This window comes from Homalodisca vitripennis, chromosome 2 (genome assembly GCF_021130785.1).
Source record: "Homalodisca vitripennis isolate AUS2020 chromosome 2, UT_GWSS_2.1, whole genome shotgun sequence".
Taxonomy (NCBI): domain Eukaryota; kingdom Metazoa; phylum Arthropoda; class Insecta; order Hemiptera; family Cicadellidae; genus Homalodisca; species Homalodisca vitripennis.
The window spans coordinates 117,433,557-117,446,788 of NC_060208.1; the positions used below are offsets into that span (position 1 = coordinate 117,433,557).

Sequence of the window (13,232 nt, forward strand, 5' to 3'; positions counted from 1 at the left end):
TTCTAATAATGTCTGATAGATCGAGCGATCGTCTTCACTTGTCAACTAAGAGTGTTTAACAACGGTCTACGTTTAGAGTTTTCAAAAGTTTTATAAATATCTTACAGATCGCAGTTGTATGTCGAAGTTGAAAAATCATTCATATGAGTTTACTATCTGCTTTTTAGTGCTTCTGCTTAGTTTTCCACAGTTGTTATTATAATACTTTTGAGGTTAGTGACAAAGAACTAAACGACGCAGATGTACATGTTGGCGGGTTTAGTCTAGACAATGGCTCGGATGTTGTAATCGCTTCGCCCGAGCCACTTTATTTAGACTATGATTCAGACATCATCCCTGCCACCCCAGAACCTTGCTCGCGTGTTATCGTTCCTACATCACGGATACCCCAGCAGGCCCATGTTCCATCTGAACGAATACCTTCACAGCTGAATTTTCTAGTATACAATAGCGAGCGATACAATGTGGCGCACCATTGCTGTTCGTTCGGCCACTGACCGTAAATTAATTCGTGCCCGCGCGCCAAAACAATACGATCCGCAATGGGTTAAGCCTGTTCCCAAAAGATACTGAATAGAATGAAGGTGATCGACAGTACAACACAAGTGCTGAAAAAGTCATGCTACATTCCTTCTACTTATAGGAAGAGAGTGAAATATGTTTGACAAACTTACCATTACGACAAAACTTGTCTATAACTTTATGAGAACCATCGTCACCAAGCAGAGTGCGGACTAGATTGGTGGAGCCGTATTGGACAGCATAGTGGAGGGGTGTGTACTCCTCACGGTCTGCCACAGTCTGATCCGCCCCCTCCTTCAACAACATTTGGACCACTTTCCACCTCTCCGCCCCACCGAGGTCCACAGCTAGCTTCACTGCTAGCATCAATGGTGTCTGGCAACAATACAACAAAATAGATGTTTAAATACACAAAATTGTGAATCTTTACATTAAGCTCTGTAATATAACAATAAATAAATGTGAAGAGTAAGAGTTGATTTTGCAAAACTCTGTTGAACCAATTATCTGATGGAGGGAGGGAGCATGAAACTATGATGCTCATGGAGACCAGGATGATGGTAGCTAGTCTGGCTAGCATCCAAAGAATGGTTTGCCTTGCTATCACTAGGTCCTTTCCCAGTCCGCCAGGTGAAGCTCTAAACTGCTGTCTCAACCTTGCACCACTGAATATTGTCATTCATGCTATGGCCAGGAGTGCCCTGGCTTGTCTTCCACAGGGTGGGCTTTTGCTAGCCTTGTGCTTTCACAGGGGAGACTGCAAAATTACCATCCTGATTTAGGGGATTCGCTGTGTCAAATGTGTGATGGGTAGGAGGAAACTGCTGAAAACCTGCTCTTTGACTGTCTTGCAATAGCATGGAAGACTGCATCATCTTGGGTAGTCTGGACAAGGGTGGTGAACCCCAGGAGAACCTGATCACTTGTTTTCACCTTCTAAAATTGTAACTGAAGTATCATGTACCATGGTTGGTCTCATGGTATACTTCTAGAGTGCGTAAAAGGCCCTTGAGGCTTAAGTGCAAGGCAATAGGCCGCTCCTTAGAAGAATCCTTATTCTACCCATCCTCATGGGCCATTGGCATGTGAGAGGATCTTATCAAACAGGATAAGGAGGAAAGTCAATACAGTAGGTACAAGGTCCAATGGTACTGATAAAAAGTGCTCAGAAAGAACTCAGATCTAAAGTCCAACATCTTAGATTGTTCGGCCATCAACGATCCCAACCAATAGTTTATGTTTAATTGTTCTCAAATTGTTAAAAATAATTAGCTGAACAAAATTATGTAACTCTCTAGGCCTACATTTTGTTCACTGTGGGTGAATTCAAAATCTCCCACCCTAAGTCTAAGGTCCAAGAGGTGTGCATTTAACATTGTTAACTTTTATAAGTTTGAAAAACATAAATTTCTTGAAAAATGAAGCTTTTTAAAAAGAATATTATTCATTGGATGTGCTACCATACTCTTACAAGAGGGAATTAATTCAAATTCAATAAATTCATTCATTTCAAAAGACTTTAGAATATCTGAAACAACATCAAATAGCACTGCTACAGATATATGTATTGCAAGCCAAATTAATTTTTACAAATAGACCAATTTAAGATAAGAGAAATGAAATTGTAATCAAAGTCACAACACATTTTTTTAAATTTAATAATAATAAAGGCAAAACACACAAACTGACAATTTTACATAGATTAACATGTCTACTTACATCGCCGTGCACATTGCGGTGGTTGAGGTTAGACTTCATCCCCTTCAGCAGAATACACTGACTCTTCACCCTTTTTAAGTCACAGTCTATAACTGCATCATGCAGAGGTCTAGAAATAAATATTTATTTTCAAAATCAAATATATTTGTAAACCAGATACTCCTAAAGATAACAGAATTTTTAATGACAAAAATAATATTCTATTTTGAGACGTGCAAACAGACCTTTTTCTTAATAATCTCTTTCTCATCATTATTGAGTTTTAGTTTTCTTGTAACTCTAAATTATGTCAAATGTATTGTTACAATCCTTTCTTGCAATTGTATGAAAGCCTCAAGTGTAGAAAATAATGTAAACAAAGAAACATACGGGGTGATAACGATAAAAGTGCACATTTTTTTAGGGTTGAGAGACGATGTGAATAAAACATATTTGTCCAATACACATTGGATCGCAAATGCTTTGTTGCCAAGAAAATTGAGAATTTGTGAAAAGCCTCCTTGAAGACAATACGTAGTGTTCACTTTGCGATTCGGCCAGAAAAACACAAAGCTACTGAAACTAAAATGTGTTTTCGTTCTTAATTTTATAAGTACAAGAACCACTTCATGTAAAAAACAATTCAGTTTAAAAAAATATTATTAAGTAATAGAAGTGGGAGAAAACCCAAACTCCTTCAAAATGTAAGACAGTCGATATTACAAAACTCAGCTTTGAAATTGAAAACTAACGGGAAAAATTTTGAACACTTGCTGTAATAATAATTTTTTTTACATTCTTGTTATGTTGTTCTTTTATGTGTTATTACGAAGGAAATACAATTTTTTTCCAGCAGCTTTGCCTTCATTTTTTGCCAAACCTCAAAGGGAACACTACATATTGCCTACAAGGAGGCACAGTCTCAATTTTTTTCAGAAACTATCCATTTTCAACCCCATGTATATTGAACAAAAACTGTTTATATTCTCATCCTTTATCAACTCTGAAAAAATACACATTTTTATTGGAATTACCCTGTATTTATGTTTTGAAGTAGCAATCCTAACTTAAGAACTTCATATTCAATCAATAACAACTGATTTGCTAAACCAACTTAAAGTATAAATTCGATTATGTGAATTAATTTGGGGATCAGGCCTATTCTGAAAATCAAAATTTGGATATGTGAATTATGTATAGCCTAGGGTTCTATGTATAGGAAAACCGCACTCAGTCTGACGATGTGCATATTGGAGGGAGTAATAGTGACTCCTTTCTTTGCTATTATAAATAGCACTAGGAACTGTGGATTCACCGGATCGCTATCTCAACCAACATCACATTATACATTACCATAGTAACAGCACATGATAGTAACATGCACTGACTATCTCTATTTCCCCGTCCATTCGCACTCTCGCGATAATTTATTAGTTTTATAGTTTTGATCTTTTTGCCGAGAATCAATCAGATACTTCAGGATTTGGATAATTGTGATTCAAATAATTGGTGTTTTACTGCAGTTCTATTTTTAAGGTTAACATCAAATAAAGTTTAATGCACATCAGATTAAACCATTAGTTTTTATCGAAATCCAAAGGAATAATCTTCAAGATGAGCGGGAGTCCAAGCCTCTATAAAGCAATTTAAGGATAAAAGCTCGCACCATATTTTGACACCAAATTTATAAAATATACATTGGTTTAACTCCTAAGAGAGTATTTTTAAGAACATTTTGAATAAGATAGGAACCACCCAAAAAACTTACATGGTATAGATTGGTAAAGGTATACTAGAGTACCTTACAAAAATAAAGGAACACTACTCACATGTTGCAGTCCTTGTCAAACTTGAGAGCGTTTCTGATGTCTTCGCAAATTTTGTTGAAAAGGTTGATATAGGGGGCTGGGAGATTGGCCACAGTTGCAGTTGCAGCAGATCTAGGGAACATATTAGGAGGATCCGTTTGATCTCCAGGAGGTGCAGTAAATGAAGGACCATTTGTCTCACTCATCATTGACCTAGCTGTTTCAGTGTTTTGTGGGACAATATGATCCACCTCATAGCGCACACCTCTCTGCTGGGTAGGCACTGGCAGTCCTAGGGTCAAGTACGTGTTCTCTGTGAAGGCACTTCCACTCTCAAACACACCATGTGCTGGGTCGTCTTCAACTCTAGGCTGGTCCACTTCAGCAAGAGGTGGTGAGGTATGATCAACTTCAGTAACTCTAGGCTGGTCCACTTCAGCAAGAGGTGGTGAGGTATGATCAATTTCAGTAACTGTAGGCGGGTCCACTTCAACAAGAGGTGGTGAGTTGTGATGAATTTCAGTATTTTTTTCACTTTGAGAAACTGAATGATCTACTTCACAGGTAGGCATTGTTGGTAAATCAGATGTATTGGGTTCACAACTGCCAGCCACTGAACTGTCAGGAACTTCCTTGTTTAATGCTCCTTTACTTTTTGATTGATTTTTATTTTTTCCAGGATTTTTATCCATCCTTAACTTCCCAACAGGTTCAAGTCTTATGTTACACTCACTACCCACATCTGAAATGAATAAAATATGATTAGTTTCAGAGAACTGTTGTCATAAACAGTTTTGGTTTAACATCTGTTCACTGGATAATACTCTCCACAGTGAGGCCCAAATATCTCAAGATTTAAACTGTCAGCAATTCAACACAATGTAAACCAGAATACTTAGATGACAACAATGACATACACTGCATAAGCCTAAAACCAAGATTATAACGTTAACTGCAACTACTATTTAGGAATTTTGAGTTCTCCAAACTGCAAAATATCTTTCTGCTATTTTTGATAGTGATTTTAGGTGTTGAATAATGTTGATTAATAAAAATTATATTTACCACTTATAACAGCATGGGAAATTGAAATTTGGGTCTAATCAGATCAACAGACAAACTTGCAATGAAAAATGCCTAAACACTTCTCTGTGCTGACATGTAAAAGTGAAATGCATGCTGGCTGTTTATTAATGCAATTTTTAATTGAAAAATTAATTTTCAGATTATCATAAACAGTTCCTCTTTGGGAACACATTATCAAAATTAAGCTTTATGTACGTTAATTAACCAAATTCCCTTATGTGTGATGATTTTAAAGTAAATGAAAAAGTTAACACAAATCTTAAGAATAACTATGTAAATTCTAAATATTAAAACTGGGACTGTGAGAAATAAAAACCCACAGTTACCATATTTCTTTAATATTACCACGCTTTTACACCACCACGCATGTGTGGTGCACTAATAATCTAGGCCACAAAAATTCTGGTAATCCTGCTATTGTCAATCTCCTACGCAGTGCTGCATACTTTTTAAACTCTGGTTGCAATTACATATTTTAAGATAAGTTATGTTAAATAATACCTCTGAAGCAATGTTGCCTGTATTTGTTAAAAGCTGATAATATACTTCCTTAGTTATAGATAATTTGACATTACTACAGTGATGCTAAAACAATACTGTTTATTTTTCTTTATTTAGAATTAAATTAATGTTATTATAATAATGTTGAAGCAAAAATGTGTGCATATATTGAAAACTGATAATATTGTTTCCATATTTAAAGGTAAGTTAATGTTACACGAAGCAACATTGTTTGTGTTTTGCAATTATGTGTTTTTGTAATAGTTTTCCTTATTTAGAGATCAGTTATGGTCCAGGAGCTAGAAGCCAATTTGTATTGTACAAATAAAAAACCGATTATTCTTGTAATCAATCCATACAGAAATTTCCACCAAGAAAGAAATCATATTTTTCTTAGTTTGACACTCTTAAAACCAACTGTTAAACATGTAAATAAATGTTTTATCAGCATAAGCCATAGCATACAGACCATTAAAGTGCCAACTTGTCTTTTTATCTAGTTGTCTGACGATTATATAACTATTATTTATGTGTCATTGATCTCACTTAGTTTTACGTTAGTCAAGCAAAAATTACATATAATCTGAGAAAAAGTTATAGTTTCATATTTCCAAAATGGCTCTCAATTCCTATACTATAATAATACTGAAGTGATTAATAATTGCAGCACTACAGTATAGGGTATATATAGCAACACTATACATTGTTTGTAATGTAGACTAAAAATATAGAACAGTTATGCATTGCTATAATATTCTAATTAAAGTTATCTATTGTGATAGTTACACAAAATACAAGTGAAATACTGTCTATAAATTTATATATTTGGATTAAATTTATACATTGATATATATTTAAGTTTGATTACTATTAAAAAATATCAATTGATGATATTAAAATTGCAAATTTAAACCATTTAAATTTCCTTGTCTTAAAAAAAAGATTTAATATTGGAGGTTATAATTTTAATATCAACTTAAAAAAAACGGCATATTAAAATTTAAGAGAAAAAAGTACTGTGGTGCTATTGTCTAACTACCCTGTATACAAGCTAATATGTCTCAGTACTCTGTATAGGCTGATAGGCACAAGCAGTGAGCATCAGGTAGGGGGTAGGCACATTAAAATTTAAGAGAAAAAAGTACTGTGGTGCTATTGTCTAACTACCCTGTATACAAGCTAATATGTCTCAGTACTCTGTATAGGCTGATATGCACAAGCAGTGAGCATCAGGTAGGGGGTAGGCACATTAAAATTTAAGAGAAAAAAGTACTGTGGTGCTATTGTCTAACTACCCTGTATACAAGCTAATATGTCTCAGTACTCTGTATAGGCTGATATGCACAAGCAGTGAGCATCAGGTAGGGGGTAGGCACATTAAAATTTAAGAGAAAAAAGTACTGTGGTGCTATTGTCTAACTACCCTGTATACAAGCTAATATGTCGAGCATCAGGTAGGGGGTAGGCACATTAAAATTTAAGAGAAAAAAGTACTGTGGTGCTATTGTCTAACTACCCTGTATACAAGCTAATATGTCTCAGTACTCTGTATAGGCTGATATGCTCAAGCAGTGAGCATCAGGTAGAGGGTAGGCACATTAAAATTTAAGAGAAAAAAGTACTGTGGTGCTATTGTCTAACTACCCTGTATACAAGCTAATATGTCTCAGTACTCTGTATAGGCTGATATGCACAAGCAGTGAGCATCAGGTAGAGGGTAGGCACATTAAAATTTAAGAGAAAAAAGTACTGTGGTGCTATTGTCTAACTACCCTGTATACAAGCTAATATGTCTTAGTACTGTGTATAGGCTGATATGCACAAGCAGTGAGCATCAGGTAGGGGGTAATTTTTTTTGGAACAAGAGTAGTATAGCATTCCGAAATCACATATTGGCTGACACTGCCTCTGAGGCAGCATGACATAAGCTACATCACTTGTTATAACGCATTAAGAATGTTAGCATAACTGGTTCTTATTCATCCTATCATTTTATTTTATGTGATACTGATGTTTATTATTTTTTTAATATATAGAATAACCATACAGTTCTTCCTTGCTTTTAAATAATTTTAAATTAATTATTAAACATCTGAACAGCTGTTGAATAACCATTACTTAATAAAACGTACGTAATACATGTACATTGTTTAAGGCTAATTTTTGTATTTTTGTCAATACAACAGCGAATCCAAACGGAAGTATTATTGAATTTTTGTGATCTTCTTTCTTTTGTCCTATATAAAGTAGGAAAAAATTACAAGGAGAAGTATAGGGTGAGAATGTAAATCTATTATTTTCTTGTAAAAATCGTTTTTAATGCGTGTTATATAAACATAGTTTAAATGGTCTAATATTAAAAATTGTGTTTTTCAACAAAAATAAATGTATGTGTATGTAAGTAGATCTACAAGATTCACCACTACAAGATTTTAATGAAATTTAAACACTAAACTTATTATTAAAAAATTTACTCACTATCATCCAAACTGTAAAGATTGTCGTTCTTGAAGAGCCAGCAATGAATCGATGTTTGGGTTCCTCGATTAAAAGTTTTTTGTAAATCACATGGCATGATTTCATCACTAATTTCTTGTGGTACAGCATTTGGCATACTTTTGAGATTTTCGAACTCTTCCAAGTCTTTTATGCTGAACTGACCAGGTTTTTCTACAACTTGTTTCTCATTTCTGTTCTCAATTTGTTTTGAATGAACATTTCTGTCATCATCAACAACTTTCTTTGGAACATTTTTCTTCTTTCTTTTATTTGGTTTGATTTTAATTTCATGAAGAATGGTATCTGTGTCTGTGATTACTTGTATGTATTTATAATCATTTTTATGCTTAGAATGAGCTCTTTTATTTGCTGGTCGTTCTTTTATTTGTTCTATAACTTCATCTGTCGTTGAATTCATTGTGGCTGCTAACATTTGACCTTCATTGTTTTCAGTAGATCCAAAAGCAATTCCCTTATTGACTGGAATGTCAACACGCCTTAATTCATGTTTTAAATTGGGTCTGAAGGTGAGGAGTGCTTGTTGCTCTTCAACATATGAGGGAACATTATTTATTCTTGCCACAGATTCTGCTCTTCTGGCAGGTACTCGTGCATTCGAGTTGTTAGATAATACAGTTCCATTTTGCAACACTCCATTTGGCAATGTCATACACTCGGGTGTCAGTGCAGGAGCTTGAGTAATTACTATATCTGAAGAATTTAGCATAGGAAAGTCTTGAATCTGTATGAATGTGGGAACATTTGGGTCTTGTGGCAAAGATGCTACTGGAAAATTATGAGGTGGTCCAGATACTATAACATTTGACCTGTCTGTTAAAGATAGAGTAGCAAATCCTTGACTCTGTGGAGCAATAAGACCACTTGATGGTGGTGTAGGAATGCCAGAATTAAAAGGTTGCGCCAAAGTACAGACATTGGGATCAGAGACAGTGAAATCATGAAGTGGTATGTAGGTATTCATGTTTGGATTAGCTGATTCAATAGGGTTTGAATGCTTTTCAGTTGAATTGGCGATACCAACAGGTTTACAAACATCCAGTTTAGTTTTTAATCTATTAGGTTCTCCATTTAAAATAATAACATCATCATCTTTAACACTATGTCGAAATTTTTTGGAAATTTCTGGTGAAGTTTTATAAGAACCTAAACACTGAATATCATTATCATCATCATCATCATCTATAATGATACAATCATTTTTGCCTGAATATAGAACTCTTTTCTTTGGCAATAATGGACGAAGCTTAAGTGATGCAGCACGCTCTACAGTCAATTTTCTCTGTGCAACAGGCTTAGAATATTTTGTAACTTTTTCACTCATATTTAGTATGCTACCCAAGTAGACTCCTACTCATCACTGTCTCTGAAACAATAAAAAATGTATTATTTACAAGATGTTAAAATTTCAAAATGAAGCCTTATAAAATGTAGGAATTCTATACAAAAATTACTAAATAAACAAGTTTGTGAAATTAATCTTAAAGAAACAACACCCAAAATATTTCTCATTATTATCAAAAGTACAATTTTAAAAAAATTACATTGTAATTGCACCTACAAAATATTTAATATTAATATTTGACAAATATTTTGAGTTACTATTTTTTAGTTTTATTTTAATCCATTTTTGTTATTAATAAAACTGTGAAGAGTAATAAAACCTTGTTTCGGGAATAAAATTATATCACAAGCTTTATCAATATTCAAATAAATCATAGAAAACTTTATGTTTTAAATATGCAACTTCTTGGTATAATTAATAATACTGATTAAGTTACATTAGCCAAGACTAACATTTTGACTCAGAAAATTAATTTAAACTGTATATTAGTTATTACATCAATTATTTATATACAATTTAACTATAGCCTACATGTGCTATATTGTTTGATCATTCCATATCCTTCAGTTGGTATTGTAAAAGAATTAAGCACTAACAAAGATGAAAAATATAGTGGTAGCCCAACAAGATTATGTTTCCAAATAAAGAAATAATCTACCTATCGATGAAGCTTAAAACAAAGCTTTAAGAAACTAAAACAATACACATATTTATTGTAAACGCCCAAAATACATAAATTTAATTTTTTATGCATGGTTATAGATTTGTCAAAGTGAAATAAGATGTCAGAACAAAACTTAAGAGATAAAGAAATTTTGGATTTGGATTAACTGGGATTAATAAGTTTTTATGTTGTTAGTCATTACAAGGTTTGTTATTATTTAAGAAAAGCCAATACTAAAAGAAAATAATGGATGACCAAACAATGATAATATTTGAGAGCACTTGGCTATACAATATAACTTGAAGCGAGTGTATAGGTTTTTACAGATCATGCTTGTGCTCAAATCAGGTACCGGTACCACAACTGTGTGTAATACCAATAATAATGCACTCTTCTTGGGCAATAGAGGCACACACTATTATTGCCATGCATTAAAGCTTAAAAAGCCTTTAGCACAGTCCGGAAGTATACCATGAGACTAGCCAGTTTACAATTGTAGCAGTTCTACAAACTGTAAACGGACGAAAACAACTGATCAGGTACTACTGGGGAAATTCATCACCCTTGTCCAGACTATCAAAGATAGCACAATGCTCACTGCTATTGCAGGGCAAGAAGACTTTTGATCACGGCCACTCTAAAATCTAATTTCACAAAGATAATAGCTCATAAGTTGGTCTTTCCTATCAAAACCACTCATATACATGTTGAGTTCAATCATAGGTAGGGGATTCACCATTTCAATTCCTCTTTTATTAGTCACTACTTCCATAACATTTTCAAACTGGCTACTGATGTACAAAACATCCCTTTTGTCTTTCCATTTCCCGAACATTATTCCATTGTGATGCTTTGCTGCTGTCTAACCGCTCTTCAGTTTTTATAATTTTTTTATTTTACTACTTCTTTTAGAACATCAACTCTGACTACTCAAACAGTTCCTGTTCTGTATGTTCCCTTTTCAATAAGAGCTTTTGTCACTTAGATGCTATTGTAAAAGTTATCTGCATATATTGAGTGCTTTTTGTTAAGCCATTCATTCATCAAATAAAGTATTACTTTCTAAAGAACAAATAGCTTTATGCCATATTTAAGTCAAGTCTTTTGTTTTTTATGTACTGTTTGAATACTAACCGACCCATCCATAAAACCATAGATTCGTCTAAGGAAAACTCTTTGCAAGGGGAATAAATACAAAAATTTTATAATTGAAATAATCCATAGCCTGTTTAATTTTTAGTAATTGGTCATCTTTGTCATGACCAAGATGACCAAAGGGTTCTGCATCAACAATGAAAACTGAATTCAAAAAATTGAAAAAGAAGAAATTAAATTCAAATAATCCTGACCAGAACCTTTATTTTTTAATAAGCATAAATTAATATCCCCGATAACCAATACTGGGTCAGAATTAAGCTTTAATATATTTTCTAAATCATTTTTAAATTGATTAAAAGTGTATTTACAGTTCCGATAGATTCCAAAAATAGAAAACCCAATAACCTATTTTTAACTCTTAACTCTAATCTAACATTAACAATCTCGGAGGTAGGATGTAGTATCAGCTGATAAGAGTAGGGAAGTTGACAGTCAATGTACACAATGACTCCACCAGCTGCGTTATCTAATCTGAGCTGGAATAGCATGTCATAACCAGATATCTGTCCTCCTCATCGATCTTTATCCATACTTTGGTCAGAATTACAATGTCATATTTTGAAGTTAATTAGATTAAATAAATAACAAGTTGTAGTGATTCCTGATGCATCTTATATTCACACAAAATATAGTAAGATTACGGTACAAACTTGTTGGTTCCAGAGTAGTTGGAACATTTTTAACACCTTTAAACCAGCCTATTTAGTTTTCCTCGTCCACTTTTAAACCCCACTTCTGAGAATCAGATACATTTTTTTTTTACAAATGTTTCCGTCCGTCTCAGATTTCCTTGCAAAAATCTTCCCTTCCGCAGTCCATACATATTTAAAACTCATTTCTCTAAGTCTTTTAGCATGAAAAAGAACGTTTTTTTTTGCAGTTAGGTGTTTATTTATATAAACATTACTACTTGGAACACCTGCAGCAAAGTTCGTTGATTTAAGGCCAGCTTTCTTCACTTTGCTCAACACGGCATCTCGCTTTTGCCGGTTTGTAAACTGTATTACAATCGGTTTTGGACAGCAAGCCCGCCTGGTTGGAATTCTATGCATTGCCTGGATATCCTTATTAAAAATTATTTCTTCGTCCAATTTATCCGACAGTTTTATAATAATATCGATCATTGGTTCGTTGGCGACCTCTGGAACTCCATCTACCTGCATGTTTCTGTTCCAATTCATCCATTTGGTGTTGTACATTAGTTAACTGTCTCGTGCTAAGTTTTCAACTTTCAATTCTTCATTGGATTTATTAACTGAATTTATTTGAGTTAGAACACCATTTAATTTGACTTCGTAATCATCCGATTTTTGAAGAAACAAAATCTAGATTTTTTAAATTCAGCCATTTTGACAGAAAGGTTTTTGTCATAAATGGCAAATTGTTGTTTGATGGTCTCTTCCATTTTTACCAAAAATTCCTCATGCAATTTAGAAATTAGATCCTTTGACAATGAAGATTCTTTATTTTGGTTACAATCTTTACCTTGCTTGCAGCCACCTTACATTTCCAGGCTTCCCTTCTCTTCACTCCCATTCGGCTCCATGTCGATTCGGCAATGTCATTCATTACTTGCAGTAATTTCTCTTAAAATATAACTTATTTCCTATATGGCACCTCTGTTTTTCTTTATTTTCTTTGTTGACAAAAACCTATATTACTTTATTGGCATAAACTTCTGTACATTGTTCAATTAATAACATGCCTATTATTCGTGGGGCTGGAAAAGTGTAATATCTCTCTGTCTGCTCACACACTATTTGACCACTAACGTAAGATTTCAAATTTTGCATGAAGCTTCATTTCTAAATAGGCAAAACTGAGATCAATGAAGATGCTGTCAGTCCATCAGATTGGGCTATGTGTTAGCAGACATTTTTACATTGGTCTTATGAGTAAACATGAGGACAACGAGAAAATACCAAAATAAATT

At 33.8% G+C, this 13,232-nt stretch overlaps 1 protein-coding gene across 5 annotated transcripts in view; it reads right to left on the bottom strand.

Moving 5' to 3' along the window:
* The window catches only part of LOC124354626 (protein phosphatase 1 regulatory subunit 12A-like), a 28,521-nt gene that overhangs the window by 11,693 nt on the left and 3,596 nt on the right, over positions 1–13,232 (bottom strand). For all 5 annotated transcript variants that reach the window (XR_006921701.1, XR_006921699.1, XR_006921700.1 and 2 more), the window contains exons 2-5: positions 8,094–9,498; positions 4,050–4,770; positions 2,242–2,350; positions 675–897 (exon numbers count right to left, since the gene is read on the bottom strand). Coding sequence is in view for 2 of the 5 variants with exons in the window: in XM_046805235.1 (XP_046661191.1) it covers positions 675–897; positions 2,242–2,350; positions 4,050–4,770; positions 8,094–9,456 (2,416 nt within the window). In the remaining 3 variants the exon portion in view is untranslated. The remainder of the gene's footprint in view (positions 1–674; positions 898–2,241; positions 2,351–4,049; positions 4,771–8,093; positions 9,499–13,232) is intronic.